The sequence below is a fragment of the Solanum stenotomum genome, chromosome 10 (assembly GCF_019186545.1).
Source record: "Solanum stenotomum isolate F172 chromosome 10, ASM1918654v1, whole genome shotgun sequence".
In the NCBI taxonomy this organism is placed as follows: Eukaryota; Viridiplantae; Streptophyta; class Magnoliopsida; order Solanales; family Solanaceae; genus Solanum; species Solanum stenotomum.
This window is the reverse complement of record NC_064291.1, coordinates 33,775,527-33,801,251: the sequence shown is the minus strand read 5'-3', so window position 1 is coordinate 33,801,251 and position 25,725 is coordinate 33,775,527. Positions and strand designations below refer to the sequence as shown.

At 35.9% G+C, this 25,725-nt stretch overlaps 1 protein-coding gene and 2 pseudogenes across 3 annotated transcripts; 2 read left to right on the top strand and 1 right to left on the bottom strand.

Annotated features, from left to right (window-relative positions):
• Window positions 1-4,311: 4,311 nt before the first annotated feature.
• On the bottom strand, window positions 4,312-6,550 carry LOC125842925 (uncharacterized; annotated as a pseudogene).
• Window positions 6,551-7,073: 523 nt separating this feature from the next.
• On the top strand, window positions 7,074-11,284 carry LOC125841951 (pentatricopeptide repeat-containing protein At1g62350-like). 3 transcript variants are annotated; one of them, XM_049521139.1, is made up of 3 exons: window positions 7,074-7,271; window positions 9,421-9,720; window positions 10,391-11,284. In XM_049521139.1, exons 2-3 carry the CDS (start codon window positions 9,421-9,423, stop codon window positions 10,805-10,807), a joined length of 717 nt encoding a protein of 238 aa, XP_049377096.1. In that variant the 5' UTR covers window positions 7,074-7,271; the 3' UTR covers window positions 10,808-11,284. The 3 variants fall into 3 exon arrangements, with proteins under 3 accessions (XP_049377096.1, XP_049377097.1, XP_049377098.1); XM_049521140.1 differs by having other exon boundaries at window positions 9,415-9,720; XM_049521141.1 differs by having other exon boundaries at window positions 9,388-9,720.
• Window positions 11,285-13,728: 2,444 nt separating this feature from the next.
• Window positions 13,729-25,725, top strand: part of LOC125841947 (copper-transporting ATPase PAA2, chloroplastic-like) — a 37,390-nt pseudogene continuing 25,393 nt past the window's right edge.

Genomic DNA, 25,725 nt, shown 5'->3' with positions numbered 1-25,725 from the left:
ATCTCCTTTAGCATAGTGATGATTGATGTGAATCTAGCACCCAAAATTCAAATATTGAAAGTCTCACATATGTTGTTCTCAACCACATCACACTTGCTATTTCTTTAAAATATGCTCTACACTATGCTTCTTTGTTATACTTTAACAAGTCTTCCACAATGCATTGTCCTAACTGACTCATGTCATCAAGTTTTACCTGTAAAAGGACCTTAAACAATGCCCTGTCAACCTGCTAAAATTTTCTTCTCCCTTCATCACCCCTCCAATCTTTTTTCCAGTTTGCCCATATATGCCTAGCACACCATCTAATTTCAGCATTTGGTAATAATTCAACAAGTGCAAGATGAAGACCCTGTCAAAACAAAAAATATTAGACATACAACAATGTTAAATATCATTACCAAAGAAGGTTGAAAGAACAAATTTGACAAATAATTTAGTAATACCTATTTTCTGCATATCAGACATCATTGTTAGTCCTTCACCTTCAGTCTCTGTAAGTTTCAAATCATGTTTGATGCACTTGAGAAACCAAGACCATGTGTTCTTGGTTTCTTTATCAACTATTGCCCATGCTATAGGGTACAACTGATTATTTCCATCTTTGGAAATGTAAGAGAATAGTTCAACTTTACATACACTCTTGAGAAAATGCACCATCTAAACCAATAATCCTTCTACACCCTTCTTTCCATCTACTTTTTAAGGCACCAAGACAAATATTTATGAGGAATTAACTACTACAAATCCTGGAACTACTATATCTATTAGGACATCCAATAACATAATTCTAGAGAAAAAGTGTTTATGGGCATCTATATTTGTCTTTGTGCCTTAAAAAGTGGATGGAAAGAAAGGTATAAAGGATTATTGGTCTAAACAGTGCATTTCTCAAGAGTGTATGTAAAGGTGAACTATTATCTTGCATTTCCAAATATGAAAATAATCAGATGTATCTTATAGCATGGGCAGTAGTTAATAAAGAAACCAAGGACATATGGTCTTGATTTCTCAAGTGCATCAAACATGATTTGGAACTTACAGAGAATGAAGGTGAATGACTAACATTGATGTCTTGATATGTAAAAGGTAGGTATTACTAAATTATTTGTCAAATTTATTCTTTCAACTTTCTGTAGTAATTAATATTTAACATTGTTGTATGTCTAATGTTCTTTGTTTGACAGGGTCTTCATCTTGCACTTGCTGAATTATTACCAAATGTTGAAATTAGATGGTGTTCTAGGCATATATGGAAAAAGTGTAAGAAAGAGTGGAGGGGTGAAGAAAGGAGAAGAAAATTCTGGCATGTTGCCAGGGCATCATTTGAGGTCATTTTTACGTAAAACTTGATGACATGAGTCAATTAGGACAAGGCATTGTGAAAGATTTGATAAAGTATAATAAAGAAGCATAATTTAAATCATATTTTAAAGAACATAGCAAGTGTGATGTGGTTGAGAACAACATGTGAGAGACTTTCAATAGTTGAATTTTAGTTGTACTTTTGACTTTAAGATATGTTTGTAGAAAAATGTTAGAACTTCAACTACTGGAACTGGTAAAAGTGATAAAGCATCTGATTTTACAAATGTTGGAATAAGAAGTCAATCAAGTATAAATGCAAGTCCAAGTGTGACACCTACCACAACAGGTGTAAGGGCTGCAACTGTCTCAACATCTGGTAGAAGGCCTACTAGTGCTACATCAAGTATTGTCAGGGCTGCAACTGCCTCAACATCTAGTGGAAGGCCTACAAATGCTTCATCAAGTGGTGTGAGGGTTGCAACTGCCTCAACATCTGATGGAAGGCCTACAAATGCTTTATCAAGTGGTGTGAGGACTGCAACAACTCCATTTGGTACTCAACAATCAACTTATAGTGCAACTGGCTAAAAAAGAAAGACTAGCACAACTTAGAAGGGTGGTGCAACTCTTGGATATAAGAGACCAAGACAAAAATAAAAGCAAAAATAACTGGTTATGGTCTCTTATTTGGATCAGGTGGCAGTGTAATTGAGAGGGTATGTATTTTATCATTTAATTGCCTTAATTGATATTAGTTCATCTTTAAGTGATGATTTTTATTATTTTCTCATTCTGGAAATATTGATAGGGTGTTACATAGTGCTACATTGTTAAGTTTAACTCCTACCAATATTAATCTTGGTTACAAACCCAATGGACTAAGGTAGAAGGAAAGAGCAACAGTTACTCAAATACAGCTACGAGAGGAGAGTTACAGAAGCATTCAAGCCACAACTAACACTCATGCCACACCAAGCACTAATGTCACACATTATATTTCTCTTTGTTTAGCTTAATGAGTTGATCCTAATTGACTTTATTTAGCTTAATGACTTGATCCCAATTGTTTTGGTTCTGTTTTCATTTTCGACTATTGTTAACTTGCTATTGGGAAGACTTTATTTTCGTATATGAATCTGTGTTGAATGAAGTTAATGCCTTTGTTAAGTTGCTATTCAGATTTGTGTTAAGAGGCTATTCTAAAGCCAATGCAGTCAACTATTGAAGCCAATGTCTTTGTTATGCCATTTCATTATCAAATAACAACTAATACTAATTAATACATCTTAAAAAGAACAGTTAGAAACCAAATCACAACAATTACAATAATAATGATATCAATACTACTGCTTGATCCTTGTCTTCTATGTCTTCCTTGCCCTGAATTCGTTGATGTATTCTTGATGTTGTCTTGTTCTTGAAATGTTGAATCATTTGCATCAGCCTATTGAAAGAATCCACACTTATTACATTCTTGCAGGATTAATTGGTTTCCTTGATGTCTTAAGTTCAACATAAATTCCACAATAGTAACATTGAACCATCATGGTGAATATTGACACCTAATTTTGACCATCCACGATATGAACTAATCATGGTACATCAAATGCAAAGTTTGGCTTAGGTACTTGGTAAGTTGATAAAAAATAACTTCCTTATATTAAATAAACCTAATAATAATATACGTAATTTGTCTATAAAATTAAATAACTTACTCTTGGAACTATAGGTCTTGGATCATTGAATACATCATCCACTTTAATCAGATTTTGAATGGGAGAGTTAAGACAAACAACCTTGTAATATAAAAAATTATAAATGAAATTGATAAGCTAAAATTGAACATGTATTAAGAACACTGAAAATTAAAACAAATCTATATATTAAATTCACATGAGGATATACAAAAAAAATTAAAATGGAGTACTGATATTTAATCAAAAGTACAATCTAAAACCTGACTTACCTCATGATCATCAGTTTTGAAACCAATGCCATCTGGATTGTTGATGGTTTTAAAACCAACATAAAAGAATAAAAATACACGAACAAATGTTAATGGATACAACAATGTAAACTCCTTGTCCAATTCAAATGATAACGATTAATGGATACGTAATTGTAAAAATAAACTGTATTAAGATTGATGGATATAGTTTGATCAAAAAGGCTACATTTAAAGTATATAAATGTAGAAAATATAAAGATAAGAGGAATATAAAGGTTAATGGATATAAATGTATTGAGTAGAAAATACAATCTAAAACTTGACTCACCTCATGCTCAACAATTTTGGAATCACTGCCATCTAGATTGTTGATGGTCTTAACAGAAAAATAAAAAAATAAAAAACATATAAACAAATGTTAATGGATACAACTTTATAAAGGTTAATAGATTCAAATTGTAGAAAATGTACTGTATTAATAATCCTGGATACAATTTGATCAAAAAAGGCTACATTTAAATTATAGAAAATATAGAAAAAAAAAAGATAATTATATAGTTCCATATTGAACCAAATTAATAAAAGATGCAATTAACTAAAAAAATACAAGTACCTCCAATTTCTCAGATTTCAATTTGTCTAACTGAACTACCTGCACTTGATTTGATGGAGATTCCGAAATTGAAGTAGCTGGTGATCTATACCTCTCTTCATCATTTAATTTTTTTTTTGGGGGGAGGGGGGAGGGGGGATGGGATCATCAAAATGCCTAACCTGTGTTATATTACAACATAATACATTAAAAACTAAGTGGTTAGTTAAAATACATTACATCATTGTGTTTGATTATAACGAACCTCCTGCTCAGTATGTTTAGAATTAATGGCTGTCAGAACAGTTTTGAAGTTATCGTTGATCAATTTGTGAATGTCAACAACTCTTGTTTACCCTGAAAATAAGACATAATAATGTAGCTTAATAAAAATTAAATATGCTAAATATGTTGAAATATCCAATCAATGTATAAAAAGTTGAATATCTGACAGCTCTTTCAGCTAGACTTGCACTTCAGATTCGCTTGCTCTTGGAATGTCAGAATCCTTAGATGTTGTTTTAATTGGATTTGCAGAGACAGATTCAGTCTGCTTTAAAATAACATTAGGTTTCTTCAGTACAATTTTAGATAATATCTTTTTTCACCGATTGTTTTACAACAAGATGAGGTTCTATCTTTTGTACAACTTGTTTGGCTCTATCAGTCAACTGCTTCTTCGTCCTTTTTTTTAACAGGCGACAGTAAAGAACCAACTTTTCCTTTTTTTTAATCCTTTACTATTGGTGGAGGAGGTTCTTAAAAATCATCGTCAGAATCTTTATCATAACTTATAACATCATCTAAATCATCGTCAGATGAATCAGAATACTGACCTTCGCCTTGATTTTCGATACCCTCCGATGGCAATTGCAATACTGCAAGTTCCCTTGGATTGGGTGTAATGTTCCTGAATTTAAACTGAACCAAACAAATTTTATTACTATTTATAATATTAACGATAATAAAACTATACAAATTGAATACCTTGTTATTAACATTACTGAATATGGTATTTGTTAGTTTTTTGTATCTCAGTTTCACTTCAGTCGTCTGCCAGCTGAGTAACCTCATAATGTGGTCATCAACCTTTTGAGCAACTTGGAAGTCGATACTTGAACTGCACACGTATAACCATACTTCAATGACAATTGGCATGCCACTGATTCTGTAAAACTTTTTTGAGCTATCCAATTTTTTGCTCAAACTCTTCATCAACAAGTAGAATGTTTTTTTACCCCATGAAAACTGACTGTACATATCTCTTTCAACCAGATAAAAATATAGTCTGAAAACTTTTTTGGTTTTTTTTTTCACGAGAAAAAATAACTGTTTGGATGAAGAATAAGATGACAAACTTCAAGCCATCCTGATCGTTATCACCCCACACTTTCCCTTAAATCTCTCAATTAGATCTATTTTTCGGATCAACTTAACACCCTGAAAATACTGATTCATCAACCTATTTGGTTCTTTTGTATCAAAATTGAAATCTTTTTCATCACTAACACAATTTAATCCACAAATCAAAGCGAATTCTCTTTGTGTGAAACGAAGCATAGATCCATTGATACACATGACAAATGCTTGACGAGAACTACAATTGAGTTCTAAAGCCATGCAACACCTATGTATTTATCCATGTGCACAACATCTATGCATTTGCATGCAGTGATCAAAACAAGTGCTCTCACAAAATACCTTATATACATGCTCATGTAAATCTTTAATCAAGTCAGCGTTTATGTCATTGTTAAAGACACACTGAAAATGTGGAGCTTTTGTAGGATAATTTTTGACATAAAAATTATTTGCCTGCACATGTTCAAGTAAATGAATACATATTTGTATAATTATTGACATATAAATGTATTTAGAATAAGAGAAACTACAAATACGAAAATATGAAATACAATCTGAAAACTTGATACAAAAATTACTTATATACAAATGCATTCTGATTTATGAATATGAATCAGATAACAAATTAATATGAAAAAATATAATAAATACTGAACTCATACTAGTATACTAATAAATTGGGATACAGAAAGGTGCTGATAGAATACAATATATAATACAACTACGTAATATATGTATACAACTTATTAGGGACAAATATTTGAGCTAGTAGAATACAATATTTGTCATCACCAACCATACATACATAATGTATCTAATTTACAAAATCATATTTGAAAAAAAGAACTCTTTGGTGACTATAACAATAATAAAAAATAATCACAATTTCTAAAAAATATATAGAAATCTATGTTAGTGGGCTACATGATACACATTATGAATACAATTGTACGTTAGATAGAAAAACAGAAAAAATAAATAAATACAAATCTTGTTTATGTACATTTAACTTATACAATAAAAAATAAATATGCAAACACAAAATTAACTACAACTACATAACATTCAAAAATATTTTCAAATAATTTTGTGAAAACATAATTTAATACCTCTACATCGCCATAAAGTATTACTTCGTCACTTTAAACTTGAACTTGTTCATCGGGATTTTCAGAACTCATAACTCTCCTTTTTTTTGGACTGCTCTCTTGCGCCATTTTAGCCACAGAGCCTACATTTTCGAGCAATCCTTGGGTAATACATAAATCAAACGAGGGAAATTCCCCAAAAATCTGAATCTTATTTGGTATACCTCTTGTAATTCTCATTGATTTAGACATTGTAGACAAACATATGCTTTCCCCAAATCTAAAATCCTAAAAGCAAATTTTGAAATTATCAAATATAAATGTATGAAAAATTACAGTTATAATTTTGAATTAACTAGTTTATAATTAAGTTAATTATTTTATTTCGTTGGAATTAAAAAAACTCATTAATTAATCTATATTAATTCGTCTCATTTCAATTTTTTTTAATCGAATTCACCAATTAATTTAATTTCAATTGACTATAATTGCAATCAATTGGGGCAAATTCTCAATTCCGATCTAAGCTCTATTCTTACCTCACCTTAATCCACCCGAGATCAAGTTTTGGGCCTATTTTCTTCAGCTCAACCGGCCCAAATTTTACACTAAATCCCAGCAGCCCATTACAACTCTATCAGCAGCCCACTTTATTCTTCAATTCCAATTCCTCCAACCAGTAGACCCGACCCATCAATGAAACCCGACCCAATCCCTTTCTATTAGTACAAAACACAATCAGCAGCAACATACGCACAGTAACACCCGACCCGACCATAGCAATACCAACCCGAACCGACCCGCTACTCTTCTTCTTCGCCGCGAAAGAACGACGATCCTACAGGCTCCACACTTCCGTACTCGTCTTCCCCAACCCAAAACCCTAGTAATCCTAAGCGATCACATCCAACAACCCTCACGCCCCCTTTTCCCCTTTTTTCAAGTTCGAGCCCGGTTCGCTGCCCTCGGAAAGGTAACAATCTTTTCAGTTTTAGTTTCTTTATGAACTAAAGATGTTGCTGTTCTTAAACATTTTAGTGTCCAACCTTAAAGAAAATTCAATGTTGTTGTTCTAATATTTGAATATAGCTAAATATACATATAGTGTGAATTGTCTAATTCTGTTGCTTCATTCTTCCTTATTTGAGCTCATTTTGTTAATCATGCTTATTTATTACTCCTCATCTTGAGTCCCTTTTACTTGAATACCGCTGAACCAGCTTGTTGCCATCTCTTTAGTAACATGTCTTAGCTATTTAGATGAGTTCAATAATGTATTAAATGGATCAGACTAGAGGTTGTTTGATTGGAAATTTCCTTTGTAATGTTGTTGTTGTCATATTTGTATGACGAGCAACCTTTATTTAATTAAAGATTCACAAATTCATCTTCACACGTCGGCTGCCTTGACTACATATGCACTGTGCATCATGCTTCTGTTCTTGTTCTCTCTTTGTACATGATAATTACTTCATTGATGATGGACATAACAGCTTGTTCTTTCAACTCTTTGTCACATTCCTGTGATTTGAGTGACTTGCTGACTCTTTGTTTATTCTAAAATTTAACAAGTTAGATTTCATTTTTTCGTGTTATCACCTAAAGCTATACAGTTAATCCATACTAGTTTATGATCTGTATTTGCTATGAATGCATAGCTTTACTTTATTTTTTTTTCTTGTTGAAAACTCAGACCATGAAATTCTCTAACTTGATCTGTTTGAATCTTAAATGATTCATGCTTTGGTTGCCTAGCTCCGTTTTAATTTTTTCATGAGAAAAGTTTTGCATTGTATATTGAAAAAAGTCTAATTTTGTTCTTTTCTTTGATTTTTTGTATATGAACATGAGAGTTATGTTGATAGCTTCACTTTAATTCTGCATAATAGTTAGTTGTTGTTTAAGCAAGTCAGCTATATGAGTCAGCTAAATGCAGGAGAAGAGTGTTATGTTCTACCCTGATATATGTCACCTAGTCGATAAATATGATTGGCTTCTTAAGTGTAATTTTCCTTTCTTAATAGCTTGTTGTTTACTGTGTCTTTAAGGAATAATGTGATTGGATTTTATTTACCCATAGCCTGTTAAAGTTTGATCATGTTTGTGATTTTCCTTTTTCATCTGGTAAATTTGTTCATTTTTAGTTAGGCATTCAATTTTGTTACAATTGATTTCCAGAATCTTTCTTCCTTTCAAGTTGAATTGCTCTGTTAATTCCCTTTCTATTCTCTTGTCGCATGTGACATCGTCCGAGTCCATAACATTACATTTGTAAATATGCTTATGTTGCCACAGATGAACTGTTCATCTGTTACAACACATGAGTAACATGTTACTACAGATGACCATTCTGGTTGTCATAACACATAGTGACATATGATAACTACATTGAAATTTCTACCAACATATGACTCCTCTGTTGCAACATATGACACTTCTTTCAACAAATGAGTTATATGCTGGACAACTGAACAGTCTATACTTCTACCAATATATAAACAAAATGCTAACAAAAAGAAGAACAAAAGCAACAAAAAATTACTTTTCACTGAACAACAACACATACACATTTTCCAAAACTTAGGTTTTTTGGATTTCTCATTTTTCTTTCATAAATAAGAAATAACAGGTCCCATTAGACCATAATTCAATTTTCATATCTATAGAACAATTTCTTGTTTATTAACCCAAGAAAAGATCCTACTATCAATAATGTGTTGTTCGCAATCCTAAATTTTTTCAAAAAAATAACGGCTTACCCGTTTGAAGAAGAGTGACGATCGACGACGGCGTTCAGCTTCAAACAAAGTGACGATTGGTGATAAAGAAGCGGAGAATGAGAATATCTAATCTAGATTTCAATAAGCTGTTAAAGGTCGATTTTTCAAGGAAGAAAAACTTTGGAGAGACGAGAGTTTTGAATGATTTTCTTTACTTTTTATACTAATTAGGTTAAAAAAATAGTTAAATTTGACCCTCCTTGATTAAAGTGTCAGTAAAAACAAAAATAAAACTTATTCGACACCTTTTGATCAAAGTGTCACTAAGAAAATCTACTCAACTTATTTGACCCCTTTTACATGATTTAGACTTGTGAGTCACTTGAAGTTCACCAGTTGCAGATGTGGCGTCAAGGTCAGAATCTTCTGCGGCGAGCGTCAGTATTAAACCATAGCTGCGGAATCAGACAAATCATTACTGGTTCAGCGTCATCTTCGAGCCCAAGTGTGTCTATATGGAGGCGCAAGAAAGAAATGGGGAAAGAAGGTTTAATGGTCGTCAAGGAGCTTAAGCGCTTGCAGTCCAACGCCGTAAGGTTTGAGCGGTTTATGAAGTCCCATGTTTCTCGTCTACTCAAATCTGACCTCGTTGCCGTTCTTGCTGAGTTCCAAAGACAAGATCTCCCTTGCCTCTCCATGAGGGTAACAATTTGAATTTTTCTTTTTCCTTTTTCTGCTACCAAGTTGTAACCCCTTTTTGGTTATAAAAATTGATTATTGTACAATATAGAAAGGAAATTGAAGAAAAAGATGGTGCACCACTTGATTCCTAGTCCTTTTAGGTAAATAACTCAACTTTCAATCAAGTGAATCATTTAGTGTTTTTGTAGCATGGGTGCCAACAAATAATATTATACTAATTTTAGAAAATATGTACATAAAATATCTAGTTTTACAAAGAGATCACGGGTTCATGTGCTCCAATTTTTTGCTATAAGTTCGCCACTGGGTTTGTTGCGTATTGGGAATAATGTTATCTTGTTTCGTTCCGAAGTAACTGTTGTAATGTCTATGTATTGTTGTACTATCATACCCCTTTGACAAAATGTAACATTGCGTTTCACGATGTTGAACACGTCTGATTCCTGCTTGAAACATATCAATTATACTTTGATGGTTAATTCATCTTAATCAATAGAAATGTGACGTTCAACTTCTTATATTTACTTCCCGTTGTCCACTTTAAGTGGTAATTCTAGAGTAGATAGAGAATGTTTGCCTAGTGCTAGTCCCTTTCTTTAGCTTATCTGGAGATGGAAGTTATCCACTTTCATTAATCATTTATATTGCTTTTTACTCTTAAATTTTGCAGTTGTATGAGGCTGTGCGCAAAGAAATATGGTATCGGCCAGACATGTTTTTTTACAGGGATATGCTTTTCATGCTTGCAAGAAACAAAAAGGTAGATGAAACAAAGAAGGTATGGGAAGATTTGAAGAAAGAAGGGGTGCTTTTTGATCAACATACATTTGGCGATCTTGTCAGGGCTTTTCTTGATGGCAGATTACCTTCAGAGGCAATGCACATATATGATGAAATGAGGCGCTCTCCTGATCCTCCTATGTCTTTACCTTATCGTGTTATGTTGAAGGGGCTACTTCCTTACCCCGAATTGAGAGAAAAAGTGAAGGATGACTTTCTGGAACTGTTCCCGGATACTGTAGTTTATGATCCACCTGAAGATCTATTTGATGAGGAGGAGTGGAGAAAGGAGAGCGATGATGATTAGAATATGCTGTCGACTCTGATTTTCTCAATGGCATTTGAATTTTCCTCTGGTCAAGAAGATAGTGGAATGGTAAATAGGGAATGCACTGACAGAAGATCATGAAATTGTTTAAGCTGCTGAACTGATGGGTGTTTCTGCCTTTGAGAATTTGTGACCCACGAAGACCGTGGAATATTGGAAGTTGATGCTGGTATGATCTTACCTATGATATCTAAACTGAAGGTTGGTTGAATGCGTCTGATGAAGCGGATATATCATTTTCTGCAATTGTGTTGGAAGAGAACCTGCTGACGTTCTTGGTTTCTCCTTACTAAGGTTTACTTTGATCAAAAGTTTATGAATTCCTGTCATTGTCAGTGATTATCACCATCTCATTCAGTTATTCTTATGAGATGGTGAATGTTTTGTTAGGATAAATGCTCCACCAAATAAATTAATTAATATATGGGTTAGTCGTCCAAATTATTGGTTTCGGTATCCTGGTTCTTCAGGGCACTCTGGTTTCTGCAGTTCTATTCTTGAACTCTAGCAATATTTCTTATAGTCATACCATGCAATTGACTTTTGATCTCGACGTATTTGAAGTATCAGGCCATGTGATCATTGGATAGCATGTTTTCAAGGCATGTCTGTCTACATTTCCTGCTGTCATCTCTAACAGGGCATTTTGCTATATACTCTGTCGAAGTATTCTTACCAAAAAATTGTCGCTTCAGTCCCATCAATCTTGAAATTACACTTGGCCAAATTGAGCAAGAAAGTATAGTCTTCAGTTAGAGGAAGCTACTCTATTCTATAATCACAAACTGCTAGTTTCTCTGAGATTTTTCTTTTGGGGTTTTCAATATGTCAATATTACATATTTTGTTGCTATGAAGTTTTTGCTTCCAAGATCGTACCTTGGCCATCAAGCACCATAACGTCAAATGGAGAACATTATTCATTTTGAGGCACCTATTTGTTCGTCTCGGAAGTTGAATGGGTTTCATTTAGAATTTGGCTGTACCAGTCTCATGGTGCTCGCTTATTATGATCATTTGTCCTTTCAGAACAACCCAGAGATATGATGTTTTCTGATTGACCATTGACAAACCAGCATTCTTTCATGTTCAGGATGGTGTCTATTTCTGCCTGATGGTCTAGAACTTTGAGATATGTACCCCATTACCTTCACACAGTTGTATCTTATTTGCTGGATATGTTCTTTAGTGAGATTTGTCTTCTGTTTTAAGTGTTAAAAATCGAATGCCCAATAATATGTCAAATTATAGACTATTGCACAGTTTTCAAGTCTTAATGTCAGTAGTATCAACCATTCTAATGTTGGAACATAATCTAGGCTATTCCTGCTTGTACTTGAAATCATATTTTGATAGAGACAATCACCTCTTACATTAAATAGGAAAGAGAAGGACTGAGCATAAAAGACTATAGCAATCATTTCTGTTGAATCCAGCACTCTTAGGTTTGAAGCAGGAGCGGATCTAGCCCTAAGGTATGCGCTCAGGGGAGCAGTATCTTTTGTTCATACCATGTATTTCTATTGTGAACCCAGTTATTATTTTATGTTAACTTGAAATCATTGTAGGAATACATAAACTTCAAAACCTGGATCCATCACTGGTTTGAAGTGATACAAATATTTGCTATGATGCTACGATCTAAATGTTCCTGCGACCTGCTGTACTACTCATAATGAAGAGATTATCATGCACCTTTTTTTCGTACAAGACAGATTGCAAAACATATTTGGTCCTTTGGTCAAAGTTGTGGTATAGTAATTAGAAATGGTGGTAACATGAAACAATTACTCATGTTTAGTGGCTATCTAAAGCTAATAATGGTATCCATGCAGTGCTATTTCAATGCCTCCCAACTGTTATATGCTGGGAGATAAGGAAAAATAGATGTGGTTGCTAGGTATGATAATGTTCACATGTCTGGCAGAGTTATATTATTCAGCAAGTTTGTGAAAACATGACCAAAATTTTTATAGCCAATTTCCCACAGTCCAATTGCCTCTATCCTGAAATTTGATGTGTAATGCAGTGGAAAAGGCAAAACAAATAATCAGTTGTGGACCGGTTAGATGGAATAAGCATGAGTTTGAATGGCTAAAACTAAACATTGATGGCTGTTGTAAAGGGAATTGGGAAGCTCTGGAGGAGGTTGTTGTATCATTAGGGCCAACCTTTGCTGCTCTGTCCTGGCCTGTGCTGAATAATATAGCCGAGGGCAGAGCTCTTTTACAGGGTGTGAAAGTGTGTATTTGCAGAAGTTCATTTTATGTGATGGTGGAATCTGATTCCCAGTTGATTATTAACATGATTAACAACGAAACAAAAGCACCTTGACAGATCCAACATGCCATTGATCAGATTGTTCACCTCTCAAGTAGTGTTATTTTGTATTTGTCCACACATACTGAGTGGGAGAGGAGATATAAACTAGCCAATATGGGGAAAGGTTAAGAGATCAAGTTACATTTGATGAAGCTATTTCTCTACCAGAAATAGTGAAATCAACATTGTAACTTGATCAAGATCGTATCCCAAACTATAGAATAAAACCAAGAAATAATCATTTTTGTATAATGATGGTAACACTAGATAATACTGACTCCTGTATAGTTTTGGTAACTGTGTGCATAGCATCCTTTTGTGAAGCTTATACTAGTCAAAATGTCATGGAGGTAATCTGTCAAATCAGGCAAATATTTTTTAAGATATTGGTCAAACCATTGGAAGTTCCTCCATGGGTCCAAAATTAGAGGTAAATTACCAAGTGAGAAATGACTAAACTAACAAGAAATGAAAAGGCTAAAAAACATGTACTATATATATATAAACTGTCATCCATCAATGACGTCGTAGTCGTCAGCTATTGCTGCGGCGCAATGCCGCATTCGCCAAGGCTGTGGAGTTCAAAGTTCCGGTGAGTGGAACTGAGCAGCAGGTACAGTTGAAAAATGATGAGACGACGGCGCTACTAGATGTGAGCGGGATGATGTGCGGCGCGTGTGTCTCACGTGTCAAAGCAATCTTGTCAGCGGACGACAGAGTTGACTCGGCTGTGGTCAATATGTTGACCGAGACAGCTGCGGTTAAGTTGAAAGCCGATGCAGCTGAGACTGGTTTGGCGGCTCAAGAGTTGGCTAAGAGGTTGACGGAATGTGGTTTTCCGACGAAGAAGAGGTCATCTGGGTTAGGAATCGATGCCAAGGTGAAGAAGTGGAAGGAAACGGTGAAGAAAAAGGAGGCGTTGCTTGTTGAGAGTCGTAACCGAGTGGCTTTCGCTTGGACTCTGGTTGCTTTATGCTGTGGAACTCACGCTACTCATATATTGCACTCTCTTGGCATTCATATTCACGGTAAACTTGCAGAAGATGCACAATTCATTTCTTGAGTGAATATACATGCTTGCTAGTTCAGAACAACAACGATTTGAACACTTGATTTAACAGTTTGTAAAAAATGTTGAAAAGAAAAAAACGCAAATACTCTTACCCGGTTCCATAATGATCAATATTATATCAAATTCTGCTTGGAAAGAAGCATCCGGTTACATTGCTTTTCTTTGAAATTATATCCAATTCAGCTTAGAAATATCTGTACCAAAAGCTAAATAGCTAGTGTTTGATGAAATTTTCTGTTCTGGATAACTCAGACTAGTTGATCTACATTGGTACAGGTTCAATGTTGGATATACTGCATAATTCTTATGTCAAAGCTGGATTGGCAGTTGGGGCTTTATTAGGACCTGGACGAGGTTAATCACTACTTGTTTATTCTATTCTGTTTCTTTCTTAATTGACTGTTACTTTCTACTCCATTTATCTTTTGTCTGTTTTCTTATTTGTTTATGTTCCTTTGTTACTTTTTCTAGTTAAATGTGGTAGTTAACTAAAAAATCAAATGGGTATGATCGTGTGATTGAATTTGATGTCCAATTTTGACCGTCATCTCTGCGGTTAAGTCTTGGAAGAGAGTCGATTAAAGTTGTTATTATGAGTAGTATAGAGAATCCCTTTTCAGTTTGCAAGTTAATAGTGTCATGTCAAGAATTCAAATGAAAATGTGGGTGGGCCCTTTCCATGGACTTCATGCATTAGTGGGAGCTTAGTGCACCATGCTGTTTTTTTCCCCCAATACTAGCGTCATTTTTTTTGGCAGTTATGTAGATAGGAACTATGTTGCTTATCATCTTAGTTCATTACTAACCGAAATAAATTATGTTACAGACCTGCTCTTTGATGATCTTCGGGCATTCACAAAGGGATCACCAAATACAAACTCTCTTGTTGGCTTTGGATCGATTGCTTTTTTTGCAATTAGTTCTGTAAGAATCAATTAAAGTTGTGCCCTTTATCTTGCTAGTAGCTCTTGTTATGATTTCAGTGTCTGTTTTCATAATATATTGAAAACCTATTACTCTCTTGAGTTAAGACTGATATGCTGACAACTTCTTCTCTTTCTTAGGTCTCACTGCTTAACCCTGAGCTTTAATGGGAAGCATCATTTTTTGATGAGCCGGTTTGTCTTTTCTTACTTTCCTCTCTACTTCTATCGAAGTGCTTAGATTTTCTTTCCATTTATTCTGTCCCTTTAGTTTTTATTTGCTTGCTCATAAGTACTCCTGTTTTCTGCTGTTTAGGACAGTCAGCATATTGTAGTCTTTAAGAAGTAGTTTCTCTTTTTATATTTGCTTATGAATTTTAAATGCTGAGAGGGTCTTTCGATTTACAAAGTTCAAAGTAATAGGTTGTCGAGGTGGTGCCACAGATACTTGATCCTTATTGGGCTCAGCCCTTTTTTAACATTTAAAAATCTCAAGCTTCAAAATATTTTCATCTGAAGTCCTTGCAAAATTCAAATAATGTCATCAGGGTTTCACATGGTCCAGGTCCTCTACTCTAAATCATTGGTCATGTTTTTCTTGACCTGCCTGAAGTTATTTTGAAATGTATCACTAACCACTGAGTCCATTCTCCTTTTGCAATGGCTGAATTTTGTGAAATTCCATAAATCTCTAACCATTCTCCATCTATCAATCATTAACTTTCACTATGTAGTTCTCATTTGTACTATTTTTCCAATTCATTAAGATATCATTTATGCTCTGCAATACCTTCTATTTGTACTTCTGTGATGGTCTATCTCGACCAAAATCTATTCAGTATTACACTATCTCTAAACTGCTATTTGTTCATTCAAAAATATTGATTTTATCACGCAGGTCATGCTTCTTGGGTTTGTATTACTAGGGCGTTCCTTGGAGGAAAGGGCAAGGCTGAAGGCATCTAGTGACATGAATGAGCTATTAGTAAGTTGTTTTCATTGCATGTGATTTAAGAAAATGGATCAAAAATATGGGCTAAGAGACTGTTCAATATTTGACCATCTCCAAAGGTTGGAAACTCTATTAACCACTGGAATACTGGTTGTTTTAGTCTTTTAGATAGTTGAGCTCTCTGATACAGTAGCATCAATGAGTATGTTATAACCATTCATGAGACTTCCATGCTAAACCACCTATTTAAACTTGTTATTGACCAATATGTTGTCCTTGATATCATGAAATCCAACTATTATAAATGTTTTGTTTTTCCAGTAAGTCCTCAGATTTTTTTTTTGATAAAGGTAACATTTGTATATCAATCATCAGCTCAAAGCTGGTATCCAAAAATTTACATCATATCCTCCTTCCACATGTGTGTCGGGCATAAACAAAAGATAAAGAAAAGAAAGAAGAAAAAAGAGAACTATCCCTAGATCCTCCTTTCACCTTTATAAGGACCCTAGAATGTCTACAATAGCCACAGGGTCATCTATATACTCTAAACTACACCAATAGCAAAAAGTGATAATGCAGTTCATTTTAATCTTGTGCAGAGGGCTGCTGTTGTAAGTCCTCAGATTTTGAGTTCTTGCACACACTAGTTAGCATATTTTAAATGGAAATGAACTACACCTACTATCAAATTTTCTCTTGTTCAATTGATGCATTAAATAGTTCCCTTTTCCAGAAAGCTATTATTGGTTATTATCAGTTATACTTCTGGAGTTTGACCTTTTATACTTAAAAAAAAAAAAGCAGTTATATTTTAGAGCTTGTAAAAGGTGTGTATGAAGTGGGTTATGGATGATCTAGTTTTAGAAGTTGCATAAAAGCTCTGATCTCTTATTTCTGGTGGCCAGTATATATTTATTCACACCTATGGAGGAAAACCATTTGTTTAGTATCCCGAACATTTAAGACTTATAGTTGCACTTAACAAAAGAATAATCTCAGGTTATTTTCGGGCTACAGTTTTCTTACTGTATTAAACACAATAAATAAAGCTACACAAGGCTACTCTTTATTTTTGATCTGCGTAAGAAATAAAATACATTTCACTATTCAGACTAGATTCCTGAGTCCACTAATGAACTGCTGAAGAACTAAAATAAATTGAAGCTTGTATTGTACCTTACTTTTTCCCTTTGTATTCATGATTAGAAAAGCTTCTATACTTTGTTACTCCTTTTTCTTACGAAATATTGGTGTGGTTCTTTTGGCAGTCACTTATATCCACTCAGTCTAGACTTGTAATTACTTCATCCGGCAGTGATTCCTCGACTGACGTTGTCGGTTCTGATGCAATTTGTATTGAAGTTCCAACCGATGATATTTGAGTTGGTGATTCTTTGCTCGTTTTTCCTGGAGAAACTATACCCGTAGATGTAAGTCAAATTTTGCATGAGTACTTTTCTTTCAGGAGTTTATCCCAAGGATGAATGTATGAATATCTTCATTAAAGCAGAATAGAATACATATCGAATTTCCTTGGATTTCATTTATCCAAGCATTTAGGATAATACTGTAAAATAAAGCCATCAACTACTACAAACATAATATGGAGTCACTACACAAGGAAAAAGTTATTACCTCAGTACATCTTAACAGTGATTTCCAGCACATTTTTTCACTTTGGCACTTTTTGGTCCTTGTCTTAAAAAACAAATGGTATATGTGTTACATAGGAATGATTTTTTTTAAAGAAGTTTTCCCTAGGATTGAATAGGTAATTTTTGACAAATGAGAAATTTGTCCTGTTTAAAAGAAACTGACCAATTGTTGGCTTAAAAGCATTTATGGCACCTTTGTCAGTCCTCATAAGGAATACAAATGCCTGTTCAAGGGTGTTGAGTTCTGTTTAAAATACTTGTTTTCTTCTGTTTGTTGACTAGACATACAACATCTTACATTCTCAAATGATAAATCAAATTGCCTCTGCAGGGAAGAGTCGTTGCAGGTCGAAGTGTTGTGGATGAGTCTATGCTTACTGGAGAGTCTCTTCCGGTGTTTAAAGAGAAGGGTGTTTCTGTTTCAGCTGGTACAATTTACTGGGTATGGTGGTTTCAAGATTCAATCAATCAATCAAATATGATACCCAAACTAGTTGGTTTCAGATATATGAATCCTCTACGTCCCATCTGCTCTGTTCGGACATGGTGGCAGGATATTACGTGTATAGATATGCTATTTGCAGCTTTCTGACGTAAACTAGTTTACTGCTCCACTGTGTCATCTGTAACACAATGAGGTTTCATGACCTTTTAGAATGACTTAATTAAATACATTTGAAGAGACATTAGATTAAAAAATGTTAACTGATCCTTGTTAAGGTTATATGAATGATGGTGCATTAGATTTGCGCCAATTGTTTTCAGAGTTCTTAGATTTGTGCCTCTTATGATGATCCAAATGTTAGTGATGAACACCTTATGATGGTAGAACTGGATTTTCCTTAAAGACTGGATTTGCATTTCTGATTATATTATTTTATTTTGAAGTCCTTGTTGTTATGTTTCAGGCTAGTCCTTTATGGATTGAGGCCTCTTCCACTGGTTCCAATTCAACAATTTCCAAGATTGTTAATATGGTCAGTAAACCTTTTCTTAGAAATGTTTTCTCCTTCCAAGTAATATTTGTTGCTTGGAACATTTTCTAGCATTTAGATATTTAGAACCTTGAGGAGGGAAAACAGATATCGTAGGGATGCTTCTTTATTAGGGAGTTAAAGCTACTATCCTTTGGAGGCAAAATACTAATCTCTAGGTGATTTCTTCACATCTATTCAGGCCTTGAGTAAAGAGTTATGTGGTACCTGGTGGTGGGAGATATCAGGTATGCTATGGAATTTGTTGAGGTGTACACAAGCTGGTTTGGACACGGGAAGAGCCGCTTCCTTCTTGCTTGATAGGGGGAGGCTTCCATTCACCAGCGCAGACTAAAAGTGCTCTCCGAACTGTGCTGTATAAAAAAAAGATTAAAGCTAATATTTTGTTTTTTTTTGAGAAGGTAACAGTCTTGTATTATATTCCAAAAAATCAAACCTGCCACAACTTGTTACAGGTTTACTAATTACAAATAAAAGGAGAGTATCAGGAAGATCTTCAATCCTAAATAAACAAAAATTACAAGGTGCCTAAAGCATTCATTACTGATTCTAGATCTTCCAAATACTCCTGTTTACACCAAAAATGAAATAAAACCAAGCGATTCATCTTCATCTTTTGGATGCTGTTACTTTTGTTCTGGAAGCATCTGAGGTTCCTCTCTTTCCACNACTAATTACAAATAAAAGGAGAGTATCAGGAAGATCTTCAATCCTAAATAAACAAAAATTACAAGGTGCCTAAAGCATTCATTACTGATTCTAGATCTTCCATATACTCCTGTTTACACCAAAAATGAAATAAAACCAAGCAATTCATCTTCATCTTCTGGATGCTGTTACTTTTGTTCTGGAAGCATCTGAGGTTCCTCTCTTTCCACACAGACCACCAGATACAGGTGGGGATGATCTTCCATCTTTCTTTATGACCAGAAATGTAGGCAAAGCTACTCCATATCTTCAGGGCCTGGACAATATTTCTTGGCATCACCCAAAATAGGTCCTTCGAATTGATGAAAATGCTCCACAAAATATTAGTGATCCTACAGTGAAGAAAGAGGTGATTGACTGATTCAGCCTCTTCTCCACACAGGAAACACCTAGGGCTCAGTTGGATACCCCTTTTCATGAGGTTCTCCTGAGTCAAAACAGCCTGCTTTGCTAGTAGCCAAGTGAAGCAGGACACTTTAGGAGGTATTTTAACTTTCCAGATAAGTTTCCATGGCCAGCCAGTAACCTGATGGGTGAAAGAGTTGAGCTTTTTGTAAGCTTCCTTCACACTAAAATTTCCGTTGCAGTTATGATTCCAAAACAATCCATCTTGGGAGGTAGAGGTTCCTTTGAATTGTTCAAGGATTCCAAAGAAATCTACTTGTCTTTAGATCTCCCAATCATTTAGGGGCCTTCTAAAACTCAAATTCCATCCCTGATTTGACCAAACTTCTGCCACAGTGTCTTTTTATTATTGGTTCAGAATGTAGATATCTGGGAAGAGGGTTTTTAGAGAGCCTTGTTCTAACCAGCTGTCCTCCCAGAAGGAGACCTTCATGCCATTTCCTATTCTAATGCTGCAATTTTCTCTTAATTTTGGCCAAAAGTTTCTGATGGCCCTCTAGATGCTAGTTCCATAAGTACTAGTGACCATTTTGGTAGACCAGTGATCCTCCATTTCATACTTCTGCTTGATAAGTTCTTTCCATAGTGCTTGTTCACTGGATGCTAGTCTCCATAGCCATTTCATCATAAGGCTTTGGTTCTGAATCTTCAAATTCCTTACCCCAAGACCTCCTTTTTGTTTTCTCCCAATCAATTTATCCCACTTAACCAAGTGGAATTTCTTAGTGTCACTATTTCCTTCCCATAGGAGATTCCTCCTTATTGCATCAAGTCTGTCAATGACCCCATCTGGGATAGGAAAGATAGACATCATGTAGGTAGGCATGGAGTCGAGAACGCTATTGATGAGAGTGAGTCTCTTGCCAAGGGAGAGATATTGACTCTTCCAGTTCACCAATCTTCTTTCACACTTCTCGACCACCTCATTCCAGATTCCTGAAGACTTGCTTTCTGCTCCTAGTGGCATGCCCAAATATACAGTTGGTAATTCACCAGTCCTCCCCCCAAGTGTACCAGCCAGAGAGGTTAGATTGGTGACCTCATTCACTGGGTATAGGAAGCTTTTTTCCCAATTGATATGTAGTCCTGATATGGCTTCAAATAGCACGAATATAACTCTGAGAACCATCAGTTGGTTTCTGTTGGCATCACAGAAAACCAGAGTATCATCAACATATTGTAAGTGTGTAATCTCCATGTCACAACCCACCCTATTTGATACTCTGAAGCCCCTCAACCATAGTTTCTCTTGAGCAATCTTCAACATATCATTAAGTCCCTCCATAGCTATAATGAATAAGAAAGGAGACAGAGGGTCTCCCTGTCTTAATCCTCTCTGTGAAGAGAAGAAACCTGTAGGAGAGTCATTGATGAGAACAGAATATTTCACATTACTGCCATTGATGAGAACAAAATATTTCACAGTACTGATACAAAACTTTATCCTTCTCATCCATTTACCACCAAAACCTCTTTTGGATAAGGTCTCCAGCAAAAAATCCAGTTGAGATGGTCATATGCTTTCTGAATGTCCAGCTTGCACAAAATGCCTGGCACCTTGCTTCTAATCCTAGAATCCACACATTCATTAGCCATCAAAATAGCATCCATGATCTGTCTTCCTTTAATGAAAGCAAGTTGTTGTGTGTCCACTAGCTTGTGCATAACCTTTTTAAGCCTCTCAGTAAGCACCTTGGAGATTATTTTATACACACTGCCAATTAAGCTAATGGGTCTAAAATCTGTGAGTTTCTTTGCACCCATCTTTTTGGGAATTAACGCCACATAGGTGGAGTTGAAGCTTTTCTCAAAGAAACATCTCTCATGGAAATTTTTTACTGCAACAATGACTTCCTCTCCAACAACCTCCCAACAGTGGGCATAGAAGGCCATGGTGTAACCATCTGGACCAGGAGCTTTGTCTCCAGCACAGAGCTTTACACACTCCCATATCTCTTGGTTCTCAAATTCTCCCTGTAGCATCCTATTGTCTTCTTTAGAAATTTTGTGCCCTTCCCTGCAGCCACCAGAGGGTCTCCAAGTCTCAGTTTCAGAATATAGCTTCTGGTAGAAATCTATGATTTCTTTTTTTATTAACTCTGGATCTTTGATTGTTTCACCATCCACATTTAATTCGTCAATGTTATTGTATCTCCGGTGAGAGTTAGCAGTTTTGTGAAAGAACTTTGTGTTCTTATCCCCCTACTTCAACCAATTAACCCTAGATCTTTGTCGCCAAGATATCTCCTCAAACTTTGCTAAATTTTCAAACTCTATAAGGAGATCAGCCTTCAGTTGAATCTCATCTTCATGAAGAGCTCTTTGATCTTGCACTTCTTCTAATTCTGCAATTTGATTGAGAACACTCTGTTTCTGAGAGGCTAAGTTTCCTTGGGATGTTTTACTCCATTCCCTCAACTTATCCTTAAGAGCTTTCAGTTTGAAAGCTAGGATAAAGTCTGGCCTCCCTTCACATATAGAGTTCCACCATTCCTTCACTCTATCCAGGAAACCCTCTGTCTGTAGTCACCAATTTTCAAATTTGAAATAGGACCTCACAGGTTTCCAACTCCCACTTTGAAGCATTATGGGATTATGGTCAGAGCCTTGTGCAATAATGTTTGTTTGATGTTTCTGAATACTTCATCCCATTCATCAGACAAAAGAAATCTATCTAATCTGGATGCTGTGTCATGCCTGTCCCCTTTCCTCCAAGTATACTTGCCCCCTACTAGGTGGGGATCCAACAATCCCATGTCCTCAATAAAGTCAGATAGATCTGTCATTGCTCTAGATATCCTGGAGCAATTCTTTTTTTCAGATGGGAATCTTGTTGTGTTAAAATCTCCGCAAACCACCCACGGGTCATCAAATAAACCTCTAGCTGAGCCAACTTCCCACCAGACTTCCTCTCTTTCTTCCCTACTATTTGGAGCATAAATGCCTGTGAGAAACCAAATTAAATCTTGGTTTATCCCAGTAAGCTTACATGTAATGGAGTAAGCTCCTAGGCTGCTTACTTCCCCTGACCACACTCTCCCATCCCACATAATTAAAATACCACCTCTGGTTCCACTGGCTTCCAGTTGGCAATATTTAACCCATCTGTTGGCCCATAAATCTTTCACGAAGCTCCCAATCTCTCCCTCAATTTTTGTCTCTTGAAAGCAATAAATGTCAGCTTTCCAACTATGAATTAAGTTCTTGATTATACACCTTTTGCTCGCCTGGTTCAGACCCCTCACATTCCATGATATGATGTTGAATATCATTGATCACCTGAGATGGTGTATCCCCCCTTACTTCTTGTTCCATTGCTTCTGAAAATGCTGCCACATTCCAAGCTCTTCAGTTCTTTTGCCCCTTTGACTGATGAAGTCAATTTAGCAATTTCCTTCCCCTTATCATTGTTGATCTGCCTCATACTGTCGATCTTCATAAATAGCATTGTTGCTTCCTCTTTGCATCCCTTAATGTCAATACCAAAATCTTTGGCGAACTTAAGTATATTCTGGTGAATCCAGATTGGCATGTCAAACTCTGGGTCATCTTCTTCCTCCAGATTCTTTTGATTTAAGGGAACTGCTTCTTCTGTAGAAATCAGACTGGAGTTATTTACCTCGAGCCTTTGAGGGGTACACTCTTGCGTGCAAATATTATCCAGGGCTGTAGAGTTTCTAGGAGTTTCTGGGGTCATATTTACCATCTCTCTCCCTTCTCTCTCCTCATGAGTCTTCTCTGTGGTATTCATCCTTGGCGTCTGCCCTGTTTCTAGTTCTTCTGGGCAATTTTGAAAAACTGCGGTGGAGGAGATACTGTTTGCTTCAAGTTCTACTGTAAACGGATCAATTAAAAAAGATGGGCCACTTTCTTTTGTTTGTTCCTTTAAAATACTTTGGGCCAGCAGATCTAGGCCCAACTTTCCCCCCTTGTGCCCCAGCCTATTTCTCTTAAAAGGAGACTTAATTTGAGTCTCGGGCGCACGTGTTCCTGCACGTGAGGTATTAGCTGGCAATTTTGAAATTGCAGGGTCATAGGACGACCCCACATGACCTAACACTTCTGTAAAACCTAAAAGTTTTTCATTCACCTTAGGGTCGGTCCTTTCAGTAGACCGCTGGTCCTTGAAAAGCACTACTCTGCCTTCGTCAGAGATAATTCTTGCCGGCACCTCTACCCATATCTGTACCTTGAAGGTCAACCCTTCGTGTACCAGTTCTACGAAACTCGGAACATCGTCTCCATCTCCTCTTATCTTCAATCTCACCCATTTAAGATGATTTCGCAACTCAGTTTCTTCCTCAGTTTGAATCCAACCACCATAGAAGTTTCCGATCTCACGGAAAACTTTTTGGGACCAAAGTTGAAGGGGTATGCCCACTACCCTAATCCATACTTGGTTCAACCTTTCAGATGTGGCGGTTGAGGTCGGCGACCACCATTCCAGAGAAAATTTATGAGATTTCCAGAACCATTCCCCACTGATAGTATGGTCTGCAACGGTTTTATTTGGGAACTCAAAGAGAAATTTGTTGTGACCCAGCTCATATATGTTGATGCCGTGATAATGTTTCCATGAACTCACAACCCACCGACGGACCTCCAACAGAGTAACATTGGGGATCTCCTCCGGGAGACTTCCGACCACACTTTTTTCTAGAAGTTCGTTCTGGCTCTTTGTTGTGACCTCAGAGATAATAATCGAGTTCCCTTTTTGTTGAATCTTTGCAGCATGCATTTCTCTTGTTGTCCATTTATTATTCCTGACAGAATCAGAATACAATAAACCCTCTTCTGTTTTCTGTGAACCACCTTAGATATCTTTTGGGCCTTTGCATTTATGAATCTGGTTATTTTAGTTGATATGTCCATCCAACCGGAATTTAAATGCCACTCTGGAATAAAGATGACGGCTCTCCTCTTCCCTTGTGTTTTTATGATACTAATATACCTTCATCTTTATTGAAATTCTTTGAGCAGAAAAATTCTGTGGAGTGATCCCATACCTTCCATCTACGGACAGAGTTGCCTTGGACCTTCGAAGCTTCCTTAAGGGCATAGACAAGCCACTCCATTGTCTTCTGGCTCACAATCATTCTTGTCACCCTATTTCGCCCTCTCTCTACCCAATCATACCAAGTTTCTGCTTTGGAGACTACCCTTGTGATGTCGTAGGATTTGAAACCCACCGCGAAGTAGATGGTATCATCTGCCATGGTGGGTGTTCTGAAAGAAAGGGAGAATGAAAGAAAGGGTTTAGAAGAAAGAAGGTAGGAAAGGGATTCCGGCAATAGAAGATTGCCGGAGAGGGGGCTTCTAGGGCCCAGAAGGGACCTCTAAAAGTTTGTCTTGGTAACTGTGCCTGGGAGGAAAAAACTTGTTTTACTTTTTCCTTCTAAATTTCTCAGAAGTACAATTGGTAAAAATTGCATGTAGCAGTCATTTTAAGCCTGTTTGTTGCTCTAGCTAATATTCTGTTGATGTAATGACAAAAAGCTTGAGATTGCAAAATTGATCACAACATCTGAAATTCATTAGAAATATTGTATAAGCTAATTCTGGTGGTTTTTCATTGAGTGTAGTAGTCCAATCTTGTAGTGTCTGAACTTCCTTTTTTTCTCACGTACATGTTACCCTTTGACAACTTGAATCTCGATTTTTTTTTGTTTGAAATTGAAATCCTTGGAGAAAAGTTTTGGTTGCTAGAATCTCATAGGAGAAGTTCAGGGTTCTTTCCAATATAATGTTCGGACTGTCGGAGAAAGGTTTTCTTGTCAAAATGGTTAGCAAAAAAAGGTGCTCTGCTACTCTTGAGTTCAGTGCTAAGAACCTTAAAAAGAAGAGGTGCAGTGCCTCTGGAACA

What these genes read in the sequence shown, in the direction of transcription:
- LOC125841951 (XM_049521139.1), top strand. Translation starts at nt 9,421, where the DNA reads ATGTGGCGTCAAGGTCAGAATCTTCTGCGGCGAGCGTCAGTATTAAAC. An exon ending in TCCCTTGCCTCTCCATGAGG is followed by an intron (nt 9,721 to 10,390) that starts GTAACAATTTGA and finishes TAAATTTTGCAG; the next exon opens with TTGTATGAGGCTGTGCGCAA.